The 26,296-nt window shown below is 55.5% G+C and overlaps 1 protein-coding gene across 1 annotated transcript; it reads right to left on the bottom strand.

Annotated features, from left to right (window-relative positions):
* Positions 1–400: 400 nt before the first annotated feature.
* Positions 401–21,128, bottom strand: DCHS1 (dachsous cadherin-related 1). Its single transcript, XM_082661199.1, has 20 exons — positions 19,329–21,128; positions 13,357–13,545; positions 13,035–13,266; positions 12,669–12,905; positions 11,312–12,337; positions 10,897–11,090; positions 10,590–10,686; positions 10,330–10,487; positions 9,295–10,159; positions 8,960–9,199; positions 8,740–8,865; positions 7,746–7,955; positions 5,848–6,726; positions 5,610–5,723; positions 5,227–5,438; positions 4,983–5,137; positions 4,657–4,787; positions 4,258–4,541; positions 3,790–3,928; positions 401–3,457 (listed from the first exon to the last, which is right to left on the bottom strand). Exons 1-20 carry the CDS (start codon positions 21,111–21,113, stop codon positions 846–848), a joined length of 9,885 nt encoding a protein of 3,294 aa, XP_082517325.1. The 5' UTR covers positions 21,114–21,128; the 3' UTR covers positions 401–845.
* Positions 21,129–26,296: the final 5,168 nt, after the last annotated feature.

Here is a 26,296-nt window from a genome sequence, read left to right on the forward strand (position 1 = left end):
GGGGCCCCACGGAAAACAAATACACCACGAGGCTGCTCTTGTACCCACCCCCACCTCCCTGAAGACCCTCAGGCCTAGAGCTGGTCATCTCCAAGATCTCTCCCCAGCCAGCCAACCCCTCTCTAGGTCACTGCCACAAGCAAGCCCCTGCTGTCTGCCGTCTTCTGGCCTCCTGCCCCCGTTAGAGGGAAAGGTCAACTGCAGAGAGATGTGATAGCCTCAGGTTGGGCTCGGGCTCCCAGTGCCATCCCCACTCGCTCCCACCCTAGATGCCCCTGTGTCCACCAGCTTCTGTGACTCCTGAGGTGTCCACAGTGTGCCAGGTGGCTTCCCATCATCCCCCCACCCCTACGGCCCCCACAGAACAGAGCCGGACACTGGGTACAAACTGCAGTTTATTAAGGCTCCAGAGTGAGAATTGGCACTTGATTCTGGGCAGGGGCAGGGGTGTCAGTGGAACCCAAAGGAGCTGGGCCCAAACAAGTTAGAGGGACTGCCCCCATTCCCCCTACCCCCCAATAAATAAAGTCTCAGCTCCATCTCAGGGTGCTGGCACAGGGCAAGAAGCCCTCACTGAGGAGGACCCAGGGCTGCTGCCTACTTCATCATCTTTCTCTCCACACCGGACCCGGCCACAGGTCAGTGCCCAACAGGGCCTCGTGGTGCTGGTGCTCTGACAGGGCCAGGGTGAGACGTGAGACCTGTCCCCACTGGAGGACTCTGGGGTGGGGATCTGGCCTCCCCCGTGGCCAATCATGGTCCGAGGCTGCCCAGGGCAGGCTCAGATGGGGCCTGCATTGGGGACACTGTGCGCATCCCAGGTCGGGGCCCAGCCTGGGCCACAGCTAGATATGCAGCTCCGTGTCATCGGGTGGCTCCAGGCCGGACTCTGCACTCAGTGCTGAGGCTGAGGGGCCCTGGGCCACCCCAAATGGCGAGACGACAGGTGAGCGAGCAGCCAGAGGAGACAGTGAGGGCGAGAAGCTGGGGGACATGGCAGCTGAGGACAGGGAACCTTCATGGCTGATGGGGGAGCGGTGAGAGGCTGGTGGGAAGATGGCCCGGGTCGTAGCCGTGCTGGCTGGCTTGGGGGGCACAGACTTGGCTCCTGGGTGGGCCACGGCAGTGATGAGGGGTGGTGGGTCAATACGGGGAGCCGGGGGACACGGCCGAGCCTCATCCTTGAGCCGGGCGATCTCTGTGAAGACGCTGGCCAGCGGCTGGAACTGAGGGCACCAGCTCAGCAGGTAGTCCCAGTTATAGCTGCCACGGAGCTCCTCCTCCCCAGCCACAATGGCCGTCAGTGCTCCTGCCACACATGGCTTGCCATCTGCTGGAAAGCCATAGTCCCCAGTGGGTGCAGGGCTTAGGCCACAGCCCCCCAAGAAGGCTGTGGCAGCGGCTGGGGGGCCCTCCTCTCGGTACAGAGTGGCCCCTGCACCCGGCAGCAGCAGCCCTGCCTTGCGGCCCTTATACCAGGTGTCGGGGGCAGGTGGCTCGCAGGATGTGTCACTCAGTCCATCTGCATCCTGCTGGATGCCGGAGTCAGGGCCACGGGCAGCCAGAGAGGAAGCCACACTGGCCACACGGGGGAACTCGTTGATCATGCGGATCTCGTCATCCTCTGCAGCCTCCGCTGAGCCTCGGCCGCTTGAGTGTGAAGGGTCCAGGGAGCCACCACGGGGGTAGGGTCCTCCAGCTCCTGGCCCACCATAGCTGGGGAGAGTCTGGTGATACAGGTGCTCTGAAGGCGGTGGGCTGGGTGGCTCTCGGCCCAGCTTCTGTAGAGAGCCACTGGCCAGGGGTGCTGCCTGTGACATCGGGCCAGGTGCCGCCTCAGCCTTGCGGCTCCGGGCCCGCACCAGCCCTAGGACCAGGGCTGCCAATGCGAGCACCACCACGACTCCCAGGGAGGCCGCCACAGCCCCCACCAATAGCAGGTTAAGGTCAGGTGCCAGGCCCAGCGCAGTGTGGGTGATGTCCACAGTTACGGGCACTGTGGCACTCCGGGAACCAGGCAGAGGCCCCCGTGCTACCACCTCCAGCCTCAGCTCCCGTGGTGCCTCACGTCGGGTCCGGCCCCCACCCCCAGAGGTGCCTGTTCCGCTGCCTGGTGCCCGGCTGTCCACCCGCAGGTACAGGGCACCTGTAGTCTGGTTGATACCAAAATAGGGGGAAGAGGTGGCAAGGGAATAGAGCACCAGGCCATCAGCACCTCCATCCTCGTCTGTGGCCTGCACGTGACCCAGGCTGTGGCCACGCCGGGCACCTTCCGGCACTTGGAAGTGGAAAGCTGGAGCCAAGAACACTGGGTCATATTCATCCTCACCAGTCACCAGCACTGACACAGTGACTGAGGCTGACAAATTCCCAGCATCGGTAGCACCCACCAGCAACTGGAAGCTTCCTGTGTGCTCATAGTCAAAGGCCACTCGTGCCCGCAACTCCCCTGTTGAGCTGTTCAGCGCAAATGCCTCGCGGCCCTCAGGCCCCGGCCCAGCGTCCAGCAGGTCGTAGCGGAGCCTTCCGAAAGCCCCAGCATCGCCATCCGTCGCATGCAGAGTAGTCACGAGAGTGCCTGGAGGCTGGTTCTCTGCCAGGCTGGTGCTGAGCAAGCCCAGAGGGAAGGCTGGCCTGTGGTCATTCACATCCTGCACCTCGATGGTCACTGGTGCCAGGGCAAAGTGTGCCCCGGCAGGGTCGGCAGCCCGCACGACAAGCTGATGTCGAGCCTGGGTCTCACAGTCCAAGGGGTGGGCCAGTCGCAAGTCACCCGAGCTCTCATCCAGCTGAAAGAGCCCAAAAGGGTCGCCTGAGCTGAGGGTGAAACGCACAAGGCCATGCGGGCCTGGGTCAGCGTCGGAGGCCTCCACGTGCAGCAGCTCGGCTCCAACAGGTGTGTCCTCAGGTACTGCCACACGGTAGGATGCTCGGGTGAAGACAGGTGGGTTATCATTGACATCCAGCACACTGACGGTGACCGGCACAGCCGAGCTTCGAGGTGGCTGCCCCCGGTCAGCTGCAGCCACAGTTAGATTGTACTGGGCTAGGCTTTCGAAGTCTAGAGGCTCAAGCAACACCAGGCAGCCCAGGGCCCGGGGGCCTAGTCCATCACCCTCCCCAGTCTCAGCCAGCCGGGGTTCCAGCTGGAAGACTCGGCCCCGGTTGCCACTGACAATGCTGTAGTCCACGGCAGCGTGGGTGCGGCTTCCGTCGGCATCTGTGGCCTCCAGGGTGAGCAGGGTGGAACCGGGGGGCAGATCCTCAGTTACCGCCACACGGTAGTGTGACAATGTGAAGCTCGGGGTGTGGTCGTTCTGGTCCTGCAGCTGCACGTGCACTGTGGTGCGTGCTGCCCGAGCCGGCGTCCCATGATCTCGTGCTTCCAGCACCACGTCCACCACTCCTGGCCCTTCATGGCCCAAGGCCGTTGTCCCCACTGTTGTGAACAAGGTCCCTGAGATGAGAAGGGAATGAAGAGAAATATGCCATCAGCAGAGGCTGTGGGTGAGCAGAGTGACCCTTCGAGGACTGGGAAATGGCCTCGGAAGTCAGACTCCAGGGAGTGGCCTGTGTGCGAGGAGATTACAGAGGGGCCTCCAGGATTCAGAGAATGGCTTCTAGGCATGCAGTCAGGACAGTGCTTAAAATAGAGACAAAGGGCAGAAAATGTCCTCCCTGGGTCAGAGATCTAGGGAGTTAAGAGTTCAGGCAAGAAATTCCAGGAATGAGGTCAAAACATGGCCCAGCACAGTCAAGGATAAGGGGTAGATCCCAGGAAGGACGCACCGTTGTTGGGGTCAACACTGAAGCCCTCAGCAGGGGAAGCCAGGTGGTAGGAGACATGACCATTGGCACCTGAATCCCGGTCAGTGGCAGAGACGGAGAGAATGGCACTGCCTGGGGGTGTGTGCTCAAGCAGCATCACCTGGGGTGTGAGGACAAGGGTTTAAGGCCAAGCGTCCCAGCTGCCCACTCAGCCTATGTTCTGGAGCCTGGTCTCATGAGCTCTGCTTGGCATCCGTCCCAGCTTGGAGCCCATCTACCCCTTAGAATTTGGACTGTGCCCCTTCCCCCATTTGTGGGCACCGGATGAAGAACCTGGACACAGTTCCCAGGACTTATAAGGCTGGTCTTATATCCCCAAAGATCCGTCCCCAAGTCAGTTCTGACATCCAGCCCACCTCAGATCCTTCCAGCCTTGTCACTCCCCTCCGTTGTGAACAACCCTGGGCCCAGAGGTGGGGGCATCAGTACCTGGTAGAGGGTCTGTGAGAAGGCGGGTGCATTGTCATTGACATCCTCCACAAGCACCGTGAGGTTGGCACGGCCCTCGTGAGGCCCGTCATGTGCCAGGAGCTGCAGGTGGTAGCGGTCACGCTGCTCGAAATCCAAGGGGCCCGTGAGGGAGAGGCGGCCACCATAGCGGCCTACACTGAAGGGATCCTGGGGCCCAGAAGGGCTCAGCACATACCACAGTACTGGTCCTGAGTCCACATCATTCCCTGTTACCTGTGCAATCTCTGAGCCCAATAGTGCATCTGCAATACATGGGACAAGTGTGTTTGGCATGGTCCCAGAGGCCCCTGGAGCCCCAGAGTGGGGAAAAGTGCTTCTCTACCGCCCTTTGTACCTCTCACTTTACCCAGTCCTCACCTTCCGACACTCGGAGCTCCCAGGGCTGGGGGATGGTGGGGCGATTGTCATTGGTGTCGATGACCATCACCGTCAGGGTAGCTGAGCCCACCAGGGCTGGGCTTCCTCTGTCTGTGGCCATCAGCACCAGCCTGAACACAGAGCACAATCGGGGTGGGGCCTGGGGATAAGGGAGAACCTTGGGCAGGGATAGGAGGGCTCAGGACAGGCTGGGGGGTGGGGAACTCAAGACGTGGCCTAGGGATTGAAGGGGATTCCGTGCGGGGCTCAAAACTGGATGGACCTGGGATGGAGTCTCAGGGTCTACAGACCCACCCAAGCCTCACCGTGTTTCGGCCCAGATCTCACGGTCCAGGATAGCTGTGGTAGTGATAGTGCCTGTGGCTGAGTCCACACGGAACAATCCCCGGGCTGGCTGGGATGCGGCCAGACTGTAGGAGATCTGTCCACTGGGGCCTTGATCCAGGTCATCTGCTTCGACCTGGGGAAAGCAGGAGGCTGCTGGCACTGGGCTGGCCACAGACAAAGTCCGCCCAGCCCTGCCCCCCATCTTCCCGTCACACCCCACACCTGCAGCAGGGGTCCCTCCAAGGGCCTGGACTCGGGCAAGAAGGCCACGTAGTGGGGCCGCAGGAAGCGGGGAGCATTGTCGTTGGCATCTTGCAGGGTTAGGGTCAGCACGGAGAAGGCAAAGGCTCCTCCACTCTCCGCCTGCAGCACCAGTCGCAGCCGTGGGTTTGCCTCAAAGTCCAGCCCCTCCGCTGAGCGAACCGTGACGGCTCCTGGAGGGAGGTGGAATGTATCACTGACAGACCTCTTGCTTGCCCTAGAGCCTCCTGTCTGAGGCCCGCTACTCAAGGGCAGCCTCTCCCCAACCAGAGACTCCTCGGGCCCAAAGAGGACCCCCGCCAGGAGCCTGTCCCCTCACAGAGCCCCCTGCTCCCGCCCCTTACCTGTACTAGGCTGGATGGAGAATGTCCCTTTCTCATTCCCACTGAGAATGCTGTATGTGATGGGTCCACTTGAGCCCCCTGTATGGATAGCCTTGGGGGAGACAATGGGAGTCCCTGCAGAGGGGATGATATTGGTTGAAATGTGAGCACTAGACGGAGGGAGTCTGGGGACTATTTTTAGTTAGTAACCCCAACCCATCCAGGGATACAAAGCTGGGCGACACGGTTGGGCACCCACCTGGGGGTGCATTCTCACGGAGCATGGCTTCGCTACTAGTCCGGGGAAAGCGGGGTCCACGCTCAGACTCTCCCTGCAGCCCAACAATGACCACACCAGTGGCAGAGCGAGCTGGACGGCCAAGGTCGGTTGCCACGATGAAGAGGACACGATCCTGGGGACCCAGGGATACAGGGGAGCGGGCCACACGGATTTCACCAGTGTAAGAGTCCACAGTGGTGCCAGGAGGTGGTGTGCCTGCCAGCCGGTATAGGATAGAGGCATTGGCACCAGCGTCACGGTCTTCAGCTCGCAGAGTGGCCAGAGCCAGGGTTGGGGTACTGAGGCTAGGGCCTGGGCGGGGCAGGCGCAGCCTCAGGGGACTGGTGGGGAAGGTGGGCGCGTGGTCATTGACATCGCGCACCATGATGGTGATAGGCACCGTGGTGCTTAGGGGTCCAGCAGCTGCACCATCCACTGCATTCACGGTAAAGGCATAACTGGGACACTGCTCTCTGTCCAGGGCTGTGGCTGTGCGCAATTCCCCAGAGCTGGGCTCCAGTAGGAAGGCTCCTGCTGCACCTGCACCCAGGTAGTAGGTCACGCGGCCATTGGGCCCAGCATCAGGATCATGAGCCTGTAGCTGCAGCAGCAGGGTCCCTGCAGGTGCATCCTCAGGCACCTCCACAGAGTAGGCAGGCACAGGGAAGGCGGGGGCATGGTCATTAGCATCCAGCACTGTCACTGTCACAAACAGAGTAGCGCTGAGAGCTGGCTGGCCTCCATCCCGGGCTTCTATCTGCAGCTGGAATGCTGGCTCCACCTCCCGGTCTAGTGGCCTCATGGTGCCAAACTCCCCTGAAGCTAGGTCCAGAACAAAGGCTTCTGATGGGTCCCCATCTGCAGAGAAGGGCATGCACACATAAACATACATGTGTCAGCCCGTGGGAGTGGGGGTGATTTACAGGCAACCTGGCAAAGAAAGAGAAAGAGAGAGGGAGAGAGAAAAGAGGGAAAGTGGGATAAAGGCAGAGAAACAAAGAGAAACACAGAAGGTAAAGAAAGACACTGCAAAGTAGCTTTTCTAAGAGTGTGGTCTGCAGACCCCAGGGATTCCCCTGAGACCCTTTTGGGGAGTACATAAGATCAAAACTATTTTCATAGTAATACTAAGACATTGTATGACTTTTTCATTCTCATCAACTCACAAATGCAGAGTGGGATCCAGATGCTACATGACATGTGATGACATCATGACTTGGATGGTTAATGGAATGTGTGTGCTTGTGTAGTCTTGTGTTTCCCAGAATATTCTAGGTAGAAAGTTTAGAGCATAAATATGTGTTGTTTTCAGAGATTCACTCGTTTTTGCTGGCTTGCGTTCGGTTATACATGCTGTAATCTTTGTAACCTCATTACTGTCCAACAAATTGTTAGTTGAAACCCTAACATTTCCTTGGGCCTACGCAGAAATACGGCAAGTGGTATACTTCATTGGCTTGTTTTGCAATGATATTTTAAAATTTTCTCATCTTTAATATCAAATATTGTAAATACTGATATAATTTGTTTACTATATATTTTATATATTAAATTATTATTTCACATTTTATTATATCAATAAATGCTGATATCATATAAGCCAAAGTTCTTTACAGTTCTCAAAAATTAAGAATGTTAAGGGTTCCTGAGACGAAAAAGTTTGAGAACAACTGCTCTACAGGGAGAGACAATCAAGAAAGAAAAGAAACAAAAAGATAAAAAGAGACAAAGAGGAGATCAAGAACTGGAGGGGCACAGAAATAGATGCTTGGAGACACAGAAACATAAAGAGAAGGAAAAGGAGACCCGGGCACGCTGGGTCTGACACAGGCCAACAAGGAGTACACCTGGGCAAGTGGGTGCGGGAAGGTTCTCACCCAGGATGCGGTACTGCAGCTGCCCGTTGGCTCCCACATCCGGGTCAGAGGCCCGCAGCGTGGTAAGGGTCTGTGGGTCCTGGCCCTCAGGCACCTCCAGGGAGAGATGGGCACTCCCAAAGGTTGGGGCGTGGTCATTCTCATCCTCCACAGCCACTCGCACTGTGACATGGGTCAACAGCGGAGGCGAGCCCCCATCCCGGGCATACACTATTGGGAAGCAAAATCAGTGAGATCCAGCCTGCTCCCATCCCATGGAGGAATCCACACCACATAGTGTTCCCCAGGTGCACACAAAAATCAGAACATGTCCCTCTCTCCACACCCCACAAGCACACAGGCACACATACATATATGTGGTGGTGTGACAGAAAAGGCACTAAGTGAGGTAACAAAAGATCTGAGTTCAAGTCCCAGCTCTGCCACTTCCAAGTTGTGTTAGCCTAAGCAAGTTACTTAATCTCTTTGGTACTCAATATCCACTTGCTCCTCTGTTAAACGGCTGCAGTGTAACCTGAGGGAACCCTAGAGGGCATAGCTGCGACATTATGCATTTGAGAGCGTGATCACACTGGTGACAGCCTAGACGTCAGTTCAACTTGCACTCTGCCAAACTCTTGACTCCCCAAAAGGATTAAAAATATAATAGAGGGCTTCCCTGGTGGCGCAGTGGTTGAGAGTCCGCCTGCTTTTGCAGGGGACACGGGTTCGTGCCCCGGTCCGGGAAGATCCCACATGCCGCGAAGCGGCTGGGCCCGTGAGCCATGGCTGCTGAGCCTGCCCGTCCGGAGCCTGTGCTCCACAACGGGAGAGGCCACAACAGTGAGAGGCCCGCGTACCGCAAAAATAAATAAATAAAATAAAATAAAATAAAAAAATATATATATATAATAGAAACTGTGCTGTAAGCTTATAAAATGTACTTTGCGGGTCCTGCCCACGTAACACTGCTGTTTACAGCGCCTCAGGCTTTGGGGATCCTGCAAACGCGCACCTGTCAGATTGATCTCCTCCTGCTCCTCCCGATCCAGGGCCCGAAGAGTTGTAAGAACTCCAGTGTTTGGGTCCAGGGAGAAGCTTTCGCCAGAGATGCCTCCATAAGTCACTTGCCCATTGGCCCCTGAGGAGAGGCAGCGTGGGGGAAGATCAGAGGGTGAATATATCCTTTCTTGACCCAGTCCATCCCTCTTTCAACCCATCCCCCCAGGCCTTACCCAGGTCTGGGTCGGTTGCCCGCAGAGTGAGCAGAGATGTGCCAGGCGGGCTGTTCTCACGCAAGAGGACGCTGTACTCCTGCTGTTGGAAAGTGGGTGCCTCGTCGTTGACGTCGGCGACACTGACAGTCAGGAGCTGTGTGGCTGAGCGCGGCGGGGAGCCGTGGTCGGAGGCCACCACAGTCAGCAAGAATTCAGCTCGCTGTTCACGGTCCAGGGACCGCACCACGGACAGCGCTCCTAGTTGAGCGGTAGGGCGGGTTGGAAGGAAACCTCAACACTCGCCCCACATCAGCACCCTCCTCGTCCCCACCCCCACCCCCGGCCCAACTCACCGGTACTGGGGTGTAGCCGGAAGTAGCCGTCCCCGCCAGCTGCCAGGCGATAGGACACGCGTGCAGCCTCGCCCAGGTCCGGGTCCCGGGCTACCACATGCAGCGCTGCGGGCCCCGGCGGCTGATCCTCAGAGAGGCGCACACGTGAGGGCGACGCAAAGACCGGAGCGTTGTCATTCTCATCCGTGACAAAGACGCGCGCGGAAACGCGTGCTGCGCGGCGGCGGCTGGCATTGGCAGGCCGGTCGGTGGCTTCCACGAGCAGCAGCAGAGCGGGAGTGGTCTCCCGGTCCAGGCCTCTCGGGGCGCTGAGCGCCCCGGTGCGTGAGTCCAGGCGAAGCGCGGGCACGGGCGGCTCCTGGCGCAGCAGACGGTAGCGCACGTCGCTGTTGGGGCCCGGGCCGTCGGCGTCCGACGCGCGGAAAGTGTACAGCGTCGCCCCCGGCTCTGGGTTCTCCGGAAGCGCCAGAGCCAGCGGGTCACGCGCGAAGGCCGGCGCATGCTCGTTCTCGTCCTGCACGCGCACCTGCACTCGCAGCAGCCGCGCGCCCGCGCCTCCCGGCCCCTCGGCGCGCACTGTGAGCGCGCGCCACGCCGGGCCCGCCTCGAAGTCCAGGGGCCGCGCCAGGTACAAGCGCCCGGAGGCCGCGTCCAGCGCGAAAGTGCCCTCCGGGTCCGCGCCGCCCACCAGTGTGTAGGTGAGTGCGCCCACTCCCGCCGACTCTGGCGGCGCCACCGAGCCCAACAGAGAGCCGGGCTGGAGGCCCTCGGCTGCTGTCACGGTCAGCACGACAGGCACAGGTGCGGCCGGGTCTGGGTCTGAGGGTTCCGGCAGAGGCTCAGCCGAGCGAGCTGAGGGAAGCACCTGTTGTGGACCCAGGAGGGAGTACGGAATCAGGCGGACCCATGTAAAAGGGAATCTGGGCTGGCCTGCTGAGTAGCAGGAAGGGCGGTCAGAGTGGCCTGACTAGAGGAGAGGGTGCCCACACTGGTGACCAAGGAGACGTGGACAGATTGGAGGAAGGGCAGCCATACCTGCACCAGCAGCTGGAGGCTGGAGCTCCGAGGGGGGCTGCCTTGGTCGTGAGCACTTAGCGTCAGCACATAGTGAGGCCGCTCTGCTCGGGTCAGGGGTGCTGCAGTGAGCAGCTCCCCTGAGTGAGGGTGCAGAGAGAAGAGCTCTGAGCCAGGACCTGGGGACAGGCAGAGGAAGGGCGAGGCCTTGGGTTCCAGAGCTGGGCATGTCATGAGGGCCTGCCATCACCCACCAACTCCCTTCTCTCCAGCCCCCGTACCAGTTAGCATGTATAGGATTGTTCCATTCTCCCCCTCGTCCGGATCCCTGGCCTGCAGAGTTGTCACCAGCGTTCCTGGAGGCACACCATCTGGTACCTGTGGGAACACAACTCATCTACAGTTGTCTCCTTCCTGTTCTTGAGACAACTCAGGATGGAGTTCCCATCACCTATGTTCAGGCAGAGCCCCGTTTTTGCTCTCAAACCTGTTCCAAGACGCAGACTCTCTTACTTACACCTACAGTTCTAAGCAGAGACCCATATACCCTCTTACTTCTTCAGGGCAGAGTACTGCAGCTTCACATACCTGTACGGGGAGGCCCCCACCAGCAGCCCCTGAAGCCTGCAGGAAGGTGGGGCTGTTGTCATTGAGGTCGAGCACTGCAATGTGTATGGTGCCTGTGACACTGCGGGGTGGGCTCCCCCCATCCTGCACCTGCACCAGGAGCTGGTAGCTGCTCTGCCGCTCACGGTCCAGAGTTTGGAGTGTGGTAACCTCTCCTGGGAGTGCAGGACAGACAGAGATCATGTATGGGGTAGCTAGGGATGCAGAGCCTGAGGTCCATGAGAGGCCGGGGTTTGGGGAGTGTGGAAGGGAATGCCCGGGTAAAACTCTAGCTCAGTCCTGGTCCTCGTGGCCAGGCTCTGGGGAGCGTGTCTGGGTGCTCACCCAGTCAGAGGATGAGGCTATGGGCTCTCAGATTTTGGGTCCCAGTGCTCACCAGTCTGGGGGTGGATGCGGAAGGCCTTGCTGTCTTCTGACAGCTGTCGCAGGCTGTAGGTCAGACGTCCATTGGGTCCTGAGTCTCGGTCAGTGGCAAAGACCCGGCCCACACTGGTCCCTGGGGGCTGGTTCTCAGCCACAGCCAGGAAGGTGGGCTCCTCAAACAAGCGGGGACTGTGGTCATTCTGGTTGAGGATGCTGACCCTCACGGTGGCTGTGGCTGTCTGCTGCCCCAACTCAGCTTTGGACCCAGACACTGCCGTTACTTTCAGCGTGTATAACTCCTGGGCCTCACGGTCCAGTGCTGCTCGCACCCAGAGCCACCCAGTCTGTGGCTCCAGGCCAAAGGGGCTACTTGGCCCATCTGCTGCAAGGCGGTAGGTGACAGGGCCCCCATCTGGTGCTCGAGCCTGCACTTGCAGGACTTGAGTTCCAGGGGTGGTGCCTGAGGGCAGGTCCACACGGTAGGTAGGGCTGTCGAAGTGGGGAGCCAGCCCACGGGTCCCCAAGTCCTGTACCACCACCCGCAGTCGAAAGTGGCTGGTGCGGGGTGGGGAGCCGCCATCCCGGGCTTCCAGCTCCAGTTCATGGGCTGGCCCCCCTGGAGGCCCCAGAGGACCCATAAGCAGTATGTGGCCTGTGGTGGGGTCCACAGTGAAGGCCCCGCCACCCCCAGCAAGCAGGGTAAAGGTGACTCGACTGTTAACGCCTGAGTCGGGGTCCAGAGCCCGCAGTGTATAGATGGGAGTCCCTGGGGCAGTGCTTGGCGGCAGCAACACCGTGTCTTCAGGTGCAGGGAAGGCAGGGGAGTTGTCATTCACATCATCCAGCAGCACACGCACCCGAGCTACGGCGAAAGCCGGGGGCACTCCACTGCCTGCCCGTACCTCCAGCTCTAGCACTGGTCCCAGCAGCTCCCGGTCCAGAGCTCGAAGCGTTTGTAACAGCCCTGTGGCCCCATCTAGGGAGAAGAGTCCTCGGGGATCCCCACCTGATAGGGTGAGGGTCACAGGCCCCAGGCGACCTAGGGAAGAGGAAAGAAGGGTCAGAAAAGAGATGGGGGGACACCTATTGAGTTGGAGCCCAGACTCCGATCCCCAAAAGGGCTAGGCAGTGCCCACACCTGGGCCTTTCGAAGTATTAGGGGGAGGGGCAGGTGTTGGCAGAGAAGCTGGGTGGCACCAGGGTGACATTCGTGTACCTGGGGATGAAGCAGAGTGCCTGTACCATGCCCACGGAGGTGGCGGGGATTGGAACCAGAGTGTTTTGTATTGGGGCTATCAGTGGTGTGATACTCGAGGGTTATGTTGGGGTGTCTGGGTACGGCACCGAATGGATATAATGATAAGTGATACCTGATGGATTGTGTGCTTGGACTACACCCACACTGGTGCCTGGTGCCACATCCTCTGGCACAGAAAAGACATACTGTAGTTGCTCAAATACTGGTGGTATGGGAGTTCCAGGCACAATGCTGACGTTGACTCGGGCACTGGGCTCTGCCTGCAGGCCACCTCCATCCTGAGCCCCGATCTCCAGCTGCACCACGGAATTGGCCCGTCTGGCCAAGGGCCAGGCTACCGTCAACAGCCCTGGGAGGACGGAGAAGTGGAGATGTATAAGGAAACAGAATAGAGCTGGAAAGGTTGGGGGGTGGGGGGCAGGCAGTGCTTCATTTAGGCAGATGGGGAGGCAAGCCCTGGGAATGTGAAGATCCTCACCTGAGTGCTCATCCAAGGCAAACAGTGGGGGGCTATTGCCAGCCAGGATGTGGTAGGAGAGTCGCCCGTGGGGTCCCTGGTCAGGGTCATGGGCACGCACCCTCAGCACAGCTGTGCCTGGTGTACTGTGGGCGCTCAGACTGGCAGCATACTCCCGTGGATAAAACTGAGGTGGGTTGTCATTCTCGTCTGACACAAACACCTTCACGTACACCATAGACTTGAGGCCTCCCTGGTGAGACATGCAGCCGTTAAGTCAGGTGGCCCTTGATTGGCCCTGGTGAATGCCCTACCCCAGTCTGCCCACAGACTGTCCACTCACCCCATCCACAGCTGTCACTGTGAAGTCGAAGCTTGAGGGCCCCTGATCGCGGTCCAGGGTCCGGGTCGTGCACACGTCGCCACTGTGGGCATCGATGCGGAATGGGGGAGACCCCGAGGCCCCAAGTCCGGCACCCAAGGAATAGGAGAGGAGGCCAAATGGGCCACTGTCTGCATCTGTGGCTGTCACCTGGGGAGAGGCTGGGGTGAGTAATGCCCCATCTTTTTGGCCAGAAAAGCCATAACTAAGGGGCAACTGGAAGGAGCAGGCCCTGGGCCAGTTGGTGCCCAGAGTCTTGGGATGGTGGACACACAGAAGGGACTAGTAGGACACGGGCCAAAATCCAAACCCAGCTCAGACCTCACCACTTGCGTTAGGTTCCTGTGAGACTCTGATCACAACATTTTTGTCGACTGGTCAATATAGAACTTTGTTTTATGTGTGTTTCTGTTTAAAGGCACCTTATTTAATATATATTGTTGGTTCATTAACACTGAATTCATGGCCAATGGCACAACTCATAACTAAATGAAACTTATCTAACACATGTATTTTCTCCATAAGGCACAGCACAGCCTTCTTGTGTTTAGGAAAACAGACATCACTTCAGCACTACAGTTGGGGACAATTTTATACAGCAAAATCACCAAACAAAAAGCACAAAAATGCAAAAAACGTGGCATTAAACAGACCACGAAAAGGACCCTTGTTTACCATATAAGAGCTGTAACATGAAGGCAGAGCTTTGCCTTGTTCGACCTCAGCCGGGAATGTGCTTGTTGAGAGACTTGAATTTTCCATCCTTCTGCACATGTCCGGGAATGACTGTGAAAGCTCCATGAGTATTGATTCAAGGGTTACAAATAGATTTTAGAGAGTTGGCGAATTCACAAATACAGAATCTGCAAATGATGAGGACCAACTGTACTTAAAAGGAGAGTGCTAAGGGCTGTGATAGCAAATTCCAGGTGGGTCACAGGGAGTTAATAACCATCGCCAAGTCTCATAATCACTCCAATCAGAGAACTGGCTGACCGACAGAGTTATTGAGACTGATGTTATAGGCCTGCTCTTTATTGCGTTTGGTTATAAAGTGGGATCCGATTGGTACTCGGATCTGGTAACTGGAGTGATCAGGATCTGCACTATGAATTTATGGGATGTGGCTCAGGCACCTTTAGCGTCCCTTCATCTCTCAAGCCAACCTCATTGGAAATGAGAAAGGGAGAACTGCAGGTCTATAGGAAAATACCGAGGTCATTAAGTTCCAGGGGCTCCCCAAAACTAAGAAATAGGGGAAGGTTTTCCTGGTGACTTCTCAGGCATCTCCCAGACTGGCTCAGGAAGAGTTTATGACTGGACACCAATGTCAGGAGCCTCTGAACATTTCAGAGCCAGATCAGCAGGAGACACCATTCCAAAAGCTTCTGAGCCTAGGACAGGGCCAGGCACACAGTAGGTACTCTATGTATATTTGTTCATTTAGTAAACAGGGCCAGGCACACAGTAGGTACTCTATGTATATTTGTTCATTGAGTAAACAGACATTCAGATTGCCCTGCCTTACAACAAAAGCTTCTTTCAAACTAAGTTTTATAAATTGGGTGCACATTAGGCCCTCAGTAGTGAGTTAGCTGGTGCAGGCTGCTGTAGCTTGTGACAAAGTACTCTTTGTGGCTACACGGGCCTCAGGGTCATGATATGCTGCAAAAGGAAGCTGGAGAGTTCCCCTTTCTTGGCCAGAAAATGTTGCTCAGAGAGAAGCCTAGCCGAGGACTGCTGATCGTTGCCCGGGCCTTTGACAGAAGTGATTTGTGCCATTGTTTACCCTCCTGAGAGACACTAAGACCTTGCCATGCTGAACCCTGGAAACAGCTCCTGCCCCAACTCTTTACTATGGCTGTGGGCCTGGATATCCCAGGAGACAAACTTCCCCCTGGATCAGTCTGGCGGGCTGCAGCACAGCTGCCGCACCGTCTCCAGAAGCTGTTAAAGACCTCTGCCCTCTGACCCGCTGCAGGAAGAAAGCAATAAATAGTGGTCAAGAGAAGTTGTCAGGAAGTGACCCCAAAAGGCGCAGGGGCCGTTGACTGGAAATGACCAAGGCAGAAGTGAATTTTCTGGCCTGTGCAGCCCCTGCTCAGAGGTCCTAGTGCAATTGCAGTCTCCAGTTTCAGCAGGCTCTCAGCCTTGCTACATAGTCCAACCTTGGTCAGCTCCCACTTCCAGCTCTGCCTGAAAGCTGTAACTAACCTCATCTCTCTCCTCTTGTCCCCACCCCACCCCACCCCTAGCTCTCATCACATGCACTAGTGCAAGGAGAAAATAAAGACCTTCATCTGTGAACTCTCTAAAATTCCTAGCAGACCACAAACTTACTTCATCTGCCCCATGCTGACCTCCTTCCCAGGTGTCCCTCCTGCTTTGACACTTTAACACTGTGCTCTCCTGCTTCTCCACCCACTGCTTCCCCACTCCCAGCCTCCCTCCACCTCTCCTTACTCTGTCTGTTATACACTGTTGTTCTCTGGAATCTTTCCTTGGCCTCTTCTCATTCTGCACACGCTCAGGGCCTTCTCTTCCACTGCTGTGGCTTTGACCCTCATCTGTACTTTGACCCAGACCACTCCTCTGTGCTCCAAACTTGTACATCCAGATGCCTGCTCAACATCTCCACTTGGACGTCCCACAGGCCCCTTAAATCCAACCTGTCCTAAACTAAACTCATGATAATCCCAACCCCTCTCTAATGATTCCTCCATCCACGCAGTTGCTCGAGCCAGCAATGTGTTCTTCCCTTTTCCTCTCTTGGCATATCAATCAAGCAGGGACTAAGTAAATCCTCATTATCCCTCCTACTTGTCTGTTGCTCTCCATCACCATTATCACTGTCCTGACTTGGGCCTGAGTCGTCTCTCCCCTGGATTACTGTAGCTCCCTTCTCATAGGCGTCTGACCCTCCGATCTGTCCTCCATACCAGGACTTCTCAACCTTGGCATGACTGACATTTTGGATCAGATAAACTCTTTGTTGTGGTGCTGTCATGTGCATTATAGGATGTTGACAGCATCTCTACCCACTAGATACCAATAGATCCCACCAGTTGTGACAACCAAAAATATCTCTAAACATTGCCAGATGTCCCCTCCAGAGGGCAAAATCACCAGCCGTTGTGAACCACTGCTCTACACTAACTAATAAAAGCATCTTTTGAGAAGACAAATGTCATATTATTCCTCTACTCAGATGTCTTCAGTGTCCCCGAAAGAAAAATGCTCCAACTCCTCGGCTTGGCTTGACTCCTCACCATCTGGCCTCCTGCAGTCTCATCTCCCACTCTTTCATCTCACACCTTAAATTCCAGAGATACCGAGCCACTTGTAGGCCCTTGAACGAGTCAGACAAGTCAAGCTCTTCCACTTCTCTCTGCGTGTCACCTCTGCTTCAACCCTTCCCTTATCTCGTCCCCTCATCAGCTCCTGCTCATCTTTTAAGTCTCAGCTCAAAGGTCCTTTCTTTTGAGAAAACGTTCGAACTGCCTATCTGTACCTCATGAATATCCCCATATAGAAGTTTTTATTATTGGAATAAAACTGTTTCTCTGCATATGAATCTCACCTCTAGACTATAAACTCCATGAATTAGGTAGTGGTTACTCAGTCATTACTGTGTTCTGTGTCCCTAATACAATGACAGGCACATGGCAGATACTTGATAAACGAATACTGAATGAATCAAATATTAAGACTTCTTGTAACAGTTATGAACACCCAACGGTCATTTTTACCCCTGCTTTCCTATGATTACTACTAGTAAAAACTCCAGGAAACCACCTGGAGAGATGCCCTCTTGCTTCAGGCACTAGTGAGGAGGGAAGACGTTTGGAAGCCACAGCCCATTGGTCCTGGGCCAAGAGGGAGAGTAAACACATGGGAGAGTGGGTGGGAGCTGGACAGCAGTAGGCAGGCAAGTACCCAGAGTCTGGCCAGACAGGAGGTCAGCCAGGCCTAGGCACTGGCTTGAAAGTCTAGGCCAACAGGCAGCTCCTAGAAAATGCTCGGGGATCTGCTGGACTTCTGAGACATAAAGACTTCAAGCACGAATCTCCTAAGAGACCACCCTGCCCCCAGTCTCCTCTCCTGCATCCATATTCCATGGGGCAGCCAAAGCAATCTTTCCAGAAGACGTATCAGATTTGCCTAGAGCCTCTCAATGGCTCCCTGTGATTTCTAATGTAAAGTCAAAGCTTGGCAGCTGGTCCCTGTCTACTCGCTTGTCTCACCTCCCCATAACTCTTTCTCATCAGCACAGTCGAGGCCAACTTGAACAATGCAGTTCCATGAACACATCATGGTGTTCTGTAGCTCTTTCTGTGGCCTTGGAGTCCCTGTCCTCATACCCCATGTTATCCACTTGGCAAAGTCTCACTGCTTCTGCAAAGGTCTGCCTCTAGGCTTCCATAGCCCCTCATATGCAGCCTGATGCATTACTAGTTACTGGTGTGTCTCCTTGCCTAGACTGGGACCGGCCTGGGAATAAGACTGTTTCCTTTCTTTGTTCTCAGGGCCCAGCAGAGTGCCAGGCTTACAGTGGGTAAGTTAATTTTTGAATGTATCACTTACCATTGATCTAATCTCTCTTTCACCCTTAAAGCAAGTTAGCTTCCAAAAAAAAAAAATACAAAAATGGGACTTCCCTGGTGGTCCCAGTAGTTAAGACTGTGCACTTCCATGCAGGGAGCACGGGTTTGATCCCTGGTCGGGAACTAAGATCCCATATGCTGTGTGGCACGGCCAAAAAACAAACAAACAAAAAAACAATCTGTAGTGAGGAGGGAGGGATGAATAGGTAGAGAACAGAGGATTTTTAGGGCAGTGAAACTACTCTCTATAATACTATAGTGTATGTCATTATATATGTCAATTATACATATACTTTATACTTTTGTCCAAACCCATAGAATATACACCACCAAGAGTGAACCCTAATGTAAACTATGGACTTGGGTGGCAGTGATGTGTCAACGTAGGTTCATCTGTTGTAACAAATGTACCACCCTGGCGTGGGATGTTGATAATGCGTGAGGCTATGAGTGGGGGCATGGGGTATATGAGAAATCTGTACCCTCCACTCAATATTGCTATGAATCTAAAACTGCCCCCAAAACATAAAGTCTTGAAAAAAAAAACAAAACCAAATTTGATTATGCCTTTTCTGCCTCAAAGAAGTTCAGTGACCTCTTTTGCCTTCCAAGTAAAGCCCTAGCCCTTCATGGCTTGGTGTCCAAGGACTTCTGCAGTTTGGCCTCAGCCTGCCTCTCCAGTTTCATGCTCCACCCATCTCCTCCAAGCCTGACTTGCAGGAAGCCTGTGGCCCCCACAGCCTCTCCAGGGCTCCTGCCTTTTCCTCTGAGGTCTTCCTGCTCTGGACATTGGGATCTCACTGGATACTTCTTGTTGTCTCTCGTCCTCGTGCCTGAGCCCAAGTGTCCCATCAAGGCTCAGTTCCAAGGACAGGGATGGGGGTGTATTCCAGGACACCTCAGCACTAGACTAGGGTTGGAGAGCTCTGTAAATGCTGGCATCTCCCTTGGGGAACAGGAGCCACATGGGTGTGCAGGATCTCCGTCTCTGCCCTGCAGAACAACTTTGAAACTTTAAAGAGTCCTCTCTCATTTCCTGCCACCGCAAGACACATTTTCTCTATATCCAATCTTAATTCTCTCAACTGCCAAGATTACCTGGCCCAGCTCTTGTACCCTGCTTTCTCGTCTTCTCATTAATCCTCACCCTCCGCACAGACTGTGGAGCTCATCGAGTAGGACCGAACCCTCTGGCATATGTCACCATCAACAGATGGCACCTGCAAGGCTTGGTGCCTGCTCTGAGGTCCCCTGTGACCCTCTGATCGATCCACTGCTGCCCACAGAATCATCCTGCTGTGTGCGGGGGTGGGGGGGGGGCTTACCCACCTGCAGGAAGCAGGTTCCGGGCTGGGTGCCCTCAGGCAAGGAGGCATTGTAGAAAGTCCTCTGGAACTGTGGCTCATTATCATTCACATCCTGCAAGGCCACACTCACTGTGGCAGAGGAGATGAGAGGGGGCAAGCCCCCATCCGTGGCCACCACAATTAGCTGCGGCTGTGGTTCCAACTCATAGTCCAGTGAAGCAGCTGTGGTGATGATGCCTGAAGTGGGGTCGATGGAGAACCAGCGGGTGTGGGCACCTGGGGCCAGGCTATAGGTGACCTGACCGTTGGTGCCCTGGTCAGGGTCCCGGGCCATCACTCGCACCACGAAGCTGCCAGGCAGCGCAACCTCAGGCAGGGGCTCGGGTCGGTAGAGCTGGCGGTCAAAGGCAGGGGCGTTGTCGTTGACATCAGTGACATGCAGCACAAAGGCAGCCTCGGCTCGCAGCGGGGGTGAGCCTGAGTCTGTGGCAGTAACTCGCAAGTTATAGGCATCCCTTTCCTCTCGATCCAGCTGCCGAGCCACGCACACCAGGTAGATGACGCTGTCCTGGGTGCTGAGTGCAAAGTGGCCCTCTCCACCCTCCAGGGACACATTGACATGGGCAAAGTCACCATCGTCTGGGTCTGACACAGAGATTCGAGCAACCAGCTGGCCAGGGGGGGCAGCCTCAGACACTCGGGGGGAGCCGTCCGCACTCAGGAAGATGACAGTCATTGAGGGCTGATTGTCATTGGCATCTCGCACGTGCACCGTCACAAAGGCCGAGCCCAGCTCAGGGTGAGCCCCTCCATCCCGTGCCTGTACCACCAGTTCATGGACCCGCCGTTGCTCGAAGTCCAGTGGCCGCTCCAGCCGCAGCAGCCCCGTGTGTGCGTCGATGGAGAAGGGTCCGTCACCCTCGCTCTGCCTCCGGTTGATCTCATAAGTTACAGCCCCGTTGGCACCGGCATCGGCATCAGAGGCATACACCTGCAAGACAGGACTGCCGGGGGCCAGGCTCTCGGACACCACAGCGTGGTAGCGGCTCTGATTGAAAGCTGGGGCATGGTCATTGATGTCCAGCAACGTCACGTCCAGTAGGGCCTGGGCCCTCCGGGGTGGTGAACCACCGTCGTAGGCCTCCAGTTGCAGCATGTAGTGTGAGCGGTTCTCTCGGTCCAGCTCCCCGGTAACTACCAGCTCAGGCACTGGGGCCCCATCTGGACCGGGACGTGTCTCCAGCCGGAAGGTCTCTCCAGCCCCATCACCAGACAGCGCATAGCCCTGGGTTCCTAGGCGGCCAGCATCTGCGTCACGAGCAGGCTCCAGTGGGTAGCGGGTGCCAAGAGCGGTATGCTCAGGTATCTGCAGGACAGCTCGAGCCTGTGGGAAGGCTGGAGCGTGGTCATTGATGTCAGCCACTCGCACGGTAACTTCCACGGTGGCGCCATCAGGAGTGACTGCGGTGAAGCGGTAGCGATCCCGCCGCTCGCGGTCCAAGACCCGGGCTGTACGGACCACCCCGCTGTGTTCGTCAATGGCCAGGTCTGTGCCCACACCGCTGCCCTCCTGGGCAGAGATGAAGTACATGGGAGGTGCTGCCGTGCCCGCTGGAAGCCCTGCACTGATGTCCCCGATCAGTGTGCCCGCTGGCTGCTCCTCATCAATCTGCAGGTCCAAGCTCCCAGCCTGGCCCCAGGCGCCCGGCACCCCCGCGCCCAGGAGCAGCAGCAGTGATAGCAGGGGTAGGGGCCTGGGGCTCTGCATGCCTGGGCAAGAAGGTGCAATGCCCCGCTCCTTCTGCATGGCAGGGGCAGTCCAGTTGTGGCTCGGGCTCCAGCTCCAGGCCAGGCTCCGGGCCCAGCTTGATCTCAGGCTTTGGATCAGATCCAACTTGGACCCTGGCTCCAGCTCACGATTCCTGGCCTGGGAGAAAATCGGAAGCAAAAAGGTCATGATGGGGGAGGAATCAACCGTCCAGGCTGGGGTCTAGGCCACACCAGGACTCAAGCATGCTCAGTGCCCCCGCAGGGCCCTTGTGCTGCCTCACACCGTCTGGGGCCCAGGAAGCTCCTCAGGACCCACTCCAGTCTTTACCTGGCAGGTCCCATCCCACTCTGATTCCCGTCCCCCCTCCACCCCCCAGCAGATTGTTTTTTCCTATTGTTCAGACCTAAATGCCTTCAGACTCCCTTCCTTCCATCTGTAGACTTAAACGTGTGGCCAATTCTTTCTCATTTTTCTTCTCATCCAGGATTAATACCTCAATAATCATGTGCTTGGCAACCTCACCCGAATCTCAACAATGTCGTCTCTGCCAGAGCCTTCTACCAACATTTAACTATGCTGAAGTCTCTCTCTCTCTCTCTCTATAATATATATATAATCTCCCTCTCTCTCTCTCTCTCTCTCTCTCTATATATATATATATATATATATGTATATATATATATATATACCTTTAGCCCTACTTCCCTCTCTATTTAACAAGAGATTGAGCACCTGTTATGTGGAGGCACTGGAGACACCTCAGAGAATAAAGGAAACAGTCCAGGAATTGGACAAGTAATTAGAAGTGTGATAAGGGCTGTGAGGGAGGAGTGCCGGGAGCTGTGAAGGCATGGATAGAGGAGGGGCTTACCACAGTCAGGGAGTCAGGGAGTGCTTCTCTGAGGAAGCCACATTCAAGTCAGGATCTACTTAATGTAGGTATTTGCTAGACAATGGTGGGCGGAGAAGAGGGATACAGAAACATTCAGAAGAGGGAACTGAATGGGAGGTTTAGAGTCTGCAGTCAAGAAGGGGCTGAGGGTGTCGGGGCAGGTAGGGCACAACGTGTGTGAGGTGTAGAGTGCTGAGGCAGAAGGTATGAAATGGGGCAGGGGCTCGAAGGCCATACTGATGATTCTGACTTTATGCCGGGGACAAATGGAAGCCATGAAAGCATCTTAAGAGTGGGTGCTGCAATATGGCTCACGTCTTGTGAAGATCTCTACTGCTGCCCCTTTGTAAACAAGGATCACACAGATGGGAAGGTTATCTTAGGACAGCCCTTGTAACACACTTGGGGGAGTCCAGGTGAGGGTGAATTGACGGTGAATTGGATGAGTGTTAGCAAGGAAAATGGGGAGAAGCGGATAGCTCTGCGGGACGTTTCGCAGGTAGAACAGGCAGGACTTGATGATGGCTTGAGGCAGGGGATGAGGGAGTGGGAGGAGTCACGGATGATGGGCAGATTTCGGGCCTGAACCATCAGCTGGACCAAGGCAGCCTTAACTGGCCAGAGAGAGAGACAGAAAGAAATCCAGGGAAGGGCGGTGCCTCTGTGGCTAAGGGAGCCAGGGCTTCAAATGCTGCTGACGTTCAAGAAGGAGGAGGCCTAAAGCCCCATGAAGGCCTTTAAGGACTGAGTGAGAGCCGAATCCGTGGAGACGTTGCCCTCTCGGAAAGGTTTGTTCACTTCCTCCAATTTCTCACCTCTCACCCCCTCCTCCATCTACACAGAGAGTCTTCCTCTCCTGTGACACTGCTTTCACTAAGCTTCCAGTCATCGCTGTACTCTACATCCGATGGACACATTTTTATCTCCTTGCTGGATCATTCTGGAACACTGAAACACTGATCACTGGCTTCTTGAAACCTAGCCCTCCTGGCCTCCCATGGTGGCCCCCCACCTCTCGCTTCCATTGTACTTCTGTGTCCACTCTTCAGTGCCCTGGGCAAGTTCTTCCTCTGCCCTTAAAAACTGGTGCTCCTCAGGACTCAGTCCAGGGCCGCATGTTTTCCCACTTACCACACTGCCTGGGTGATCTTAGCCACTCCCATGCCTTCAATTCAAATGTATCAATCATCTTCTGTACCGTCTATTTGCTGATGACTTTGCAATCTCCAGCTCTGGAGAGCACTGGAGACACATGTCCAGCCATACAATGGACTTCCTTACAATGTATTCCCAACCTTCACCTCAACCTGATTTTCTTCCTCCATTCCCTTTCCTGTGAACAGCACCACCGCTCAGAAACTCTCCTTGCTTTCCCTGCTTTTCTTCAGTCCTGATTTCCAATTAGTCTTCAAAACCTGACCATCTTAACTAGACATGTTTCAAGTCTGCCCTTTCCTATGTTTTCACACTGTTGCTGTCCCAGTCCAAGCACTGTCATCCCTCTTTTCGATTCCTGCCACAGCCCTTTACTGGTCCCCATGCCTCCTGGATTGGCCCCTCTGATCCATGTCCGCCTGACCAGAGCTATCCTCACAACTCTCACCAAACCAGTCGCGACAAAAGGCTTCCACTGGTTTGCCATCACTGACGGCAGAAAACTGCTGCCCATTATGGACAAAACAATGCAGATGTACATCTACCCAAACTGTCTGCAGTTTCACGGGTTCATGGATACTAGGTATAGAACTTCTCTTCGCAAGACAAAGCCCAACCTCCTTAATATATCTTACTGACCTGAGCCCTGCCAACCTCTCCACTGTGCCCCACATTCACCTTCCCCCACTGCACCCTGCATTCCAACACTAAACCCATCACCTGATCCGTCCCAACTCCTTGCCTTGTATGTACCATGCTTTTGTCCTGAGATATCCTTTAAAAGTCCTGTCCAATTGGCCATCCCCTACTCAAACTTCAAGATCCCATTCAAACATCCTGTCTTCTGTGGACTCTTCTATGATATCTCTCTGACCTCCCTGCAGTGCCTACGGTATCCCCTACTGGGCTCTCACTGCCTTAGATGCACACTGACAATAAATTGCACAGCAGCCCTGATTTGTTCATGCGTCTGCCCATCACACCCCTCCCCCTACACCGAACTGAAAGCTCCTTGAGGAGAGCAGCTTGAGGGTCTTAGTTTCTGGTTCTCCAGCAGTTCCTAGAGGTGTCACGAGAGCAGGCGATCAGTGCTGAACAAATGTGCAGAACCTCGTAAGTGCACACCACCACCCTCACCTGCTGCCACGGGGAGAAGCGCCCCTGGACACGCCAACTCAGACAGCACACACAGACACGTGTGCGCCCGCGCCCCTGAGGCACCATGGTCAGGAGTGTGGCCGTAGAAATGGCTGCAGAAGTGTGTCCTTTGGTCTTTCTAGATTTGCTCTGCTCTAGGACTTCCTGTCCTCCCACGGGATGAGAGTTTCTGACCCTCTACTTACACTTCCAACCCCAATGTCTCCCATCTGTGTGAGGCAATGAAAAGAGCTGGGACTCTGGAGTTTGAGCTGGCTTTGAGTCCAATCTGAGTGTTATTTTCCTAATCTATGTAATGGCCATGTTAATGCCTACTTTGTGGGGTTTTAGGAGAATCACAGGCAATGGAAACAAGGAGCTCAGAGTTGGGCATTTGGTAGATGCTCTCTCCTCGGTTCCCAACACCATCCTTGGCTTCAGAGCTCTAGGATTTACTAAGACCCCTCTCCCCAAGGCTCAAGGCTGTGAAGTCTGTGGAGCTTCCCCATGGAATAACAGGTCAGAGGAATTCAGAACAAGAAGGTCAGAGTAAACACAGGCCTGACTCAGAGAGGGGAGAGGCTGTGTGCAGAGAGATGGTGCAGTGGCCAGGGCAGGGATCTAGGCCTAGAGACTGGGTTAGGAGTCAAGGGTTAAGAATTGGTCCTGTTCATTTAATCAGTCAGTGGAGAGAAAGCAGAGTGGGGATAATGGATAGTGAGATCAATGTACTTCTTACATTCTGTGTTAGGATTCTTTGTCCCCAACCCAGAATGTCAGCTGTTTGAGGGCCAGGACTGTACCTTATTCACCTTTGTGTGTAGCACAGAGCACGGCACGTAGCACATGATCAATGCATTTTCTGAATGAAAGGATGTATGAATGGTACGAGGTAAAACTCAGGTGAATGATCAGCCTTGAGGAGGAGGGATTCAGGCCCAGGCAGATGTCCCTTCTCCCAACCCGTGTAGACCCTGGTGCCCTCCCGGGTCCCTGTTCAATGCAAACTCCCCCATACACCCTCACAGTGGATGCACAAAGGTGCCTACTCACGAAGTCACAGACCCACACACAGCCAGGCACACAGATGCACAGACTCACATGCAGACAGGCACACTCAACACACACACTCACATGGACAGGAGCTACTCTAACATACACAGAGACGCCCAACCTCACAGAGGAGCATGTTATCACTCACACAGATGGGCATGTTCATTCGCCTGGAACCTTCCCCCACCCCACACACACGTGCAGGCACACATGGAAACACACACAGGCATGCTTTTGCCCACACAGACACATACACACAGAAAGACACTTTCTCGTGGGCCTCACACACACAGGCACGTGCGCACACACACACGCACACATACACACAGGCACACTCACTCACACCCCCTCCCTCTCACGGACACAGACAAACCACTTTCACCCCTGCACAGACTCACGCTGGCAGGCCCGCGCACACACTTGCAGACGCACCCACATGCCGGCATGCTCTCACACACACTGTTGGGGCACTCGTGGTCAGCTCTGTGGCTGCAGCTGTGACCTCGAGGTCCCTGGGGCCTGTCTGGACTATGCTTCATCACTTCCTGCTCCAGGGCTTCTAGTTCCAAACTCGAACTCCAGACTCTCTCCCGAGACTGTCTCATCCCCTCTCCAACTCTCTTCTCAGCACCATCTCCCCATCTGTCCACTGTTTCTCACTGCTTCTTCCCCAAGACTTGCTCCTCCTCTCTGTTCCTGTCTCTTTCCCTCTCCAGGTTTGTCCCATCCCTTCCCCCAGACCTGGCCTAAGCCATCCATCTTGTCTCTTTCCTCAATCTGTCCTGCCCCCTACCCAGATCTATCTTCTTTCTCCCCCCAGATTGGTCACATCTCTTCCCCCACCCAGTTCTGCCTTGCTACATGCCCTCACCCTGTCCCGGTCCTGTTACTCTGTCCTCTGGCTCCATCCTGCTCTCCCCCTCTAGCCCCACATCTGGGCCTCTGGAACCACAGCTGGTTCTCATTAGGAGGGGGAGGGGCG

Source organism: Grampus griseus (assembly GCF_964374135.1).
Source record: "Grampus griseus genome assembly, chromosome: 8".
Taxonomy (NCBI): domain Eukaryota; kingdom Metazoa; phylum Chordata; class Mammalia; order Artiodactyla; family Delphinidae; genus Grampus; species Grampus griseus.

Bases quoted from the DNA above. Each gene is read 5' to 3' on its own strand.
- DCHS1 (XM_082661199.1), bottom strand. From the start codon at position 21,113: ATGCAGAAGGAGCGGGGCATTGCACCTTCTTGCCCAGGCATGCAGAGC. The intron at 13,546-19,328 runs GTGGGTAAGCCC...GCCTCTCCCCAG, and splicing joins CCGGAACCTGCTTCCTGCAG to GTGACAGCCACAGATGCAGA. The intron at 11,091-11,311 runs GTGAGCACTGGG...CTGCACTCCCAG, and splicing joins CCGCATCCACCCCCAGACTG to GAGAGGTTACCACACTCCAA.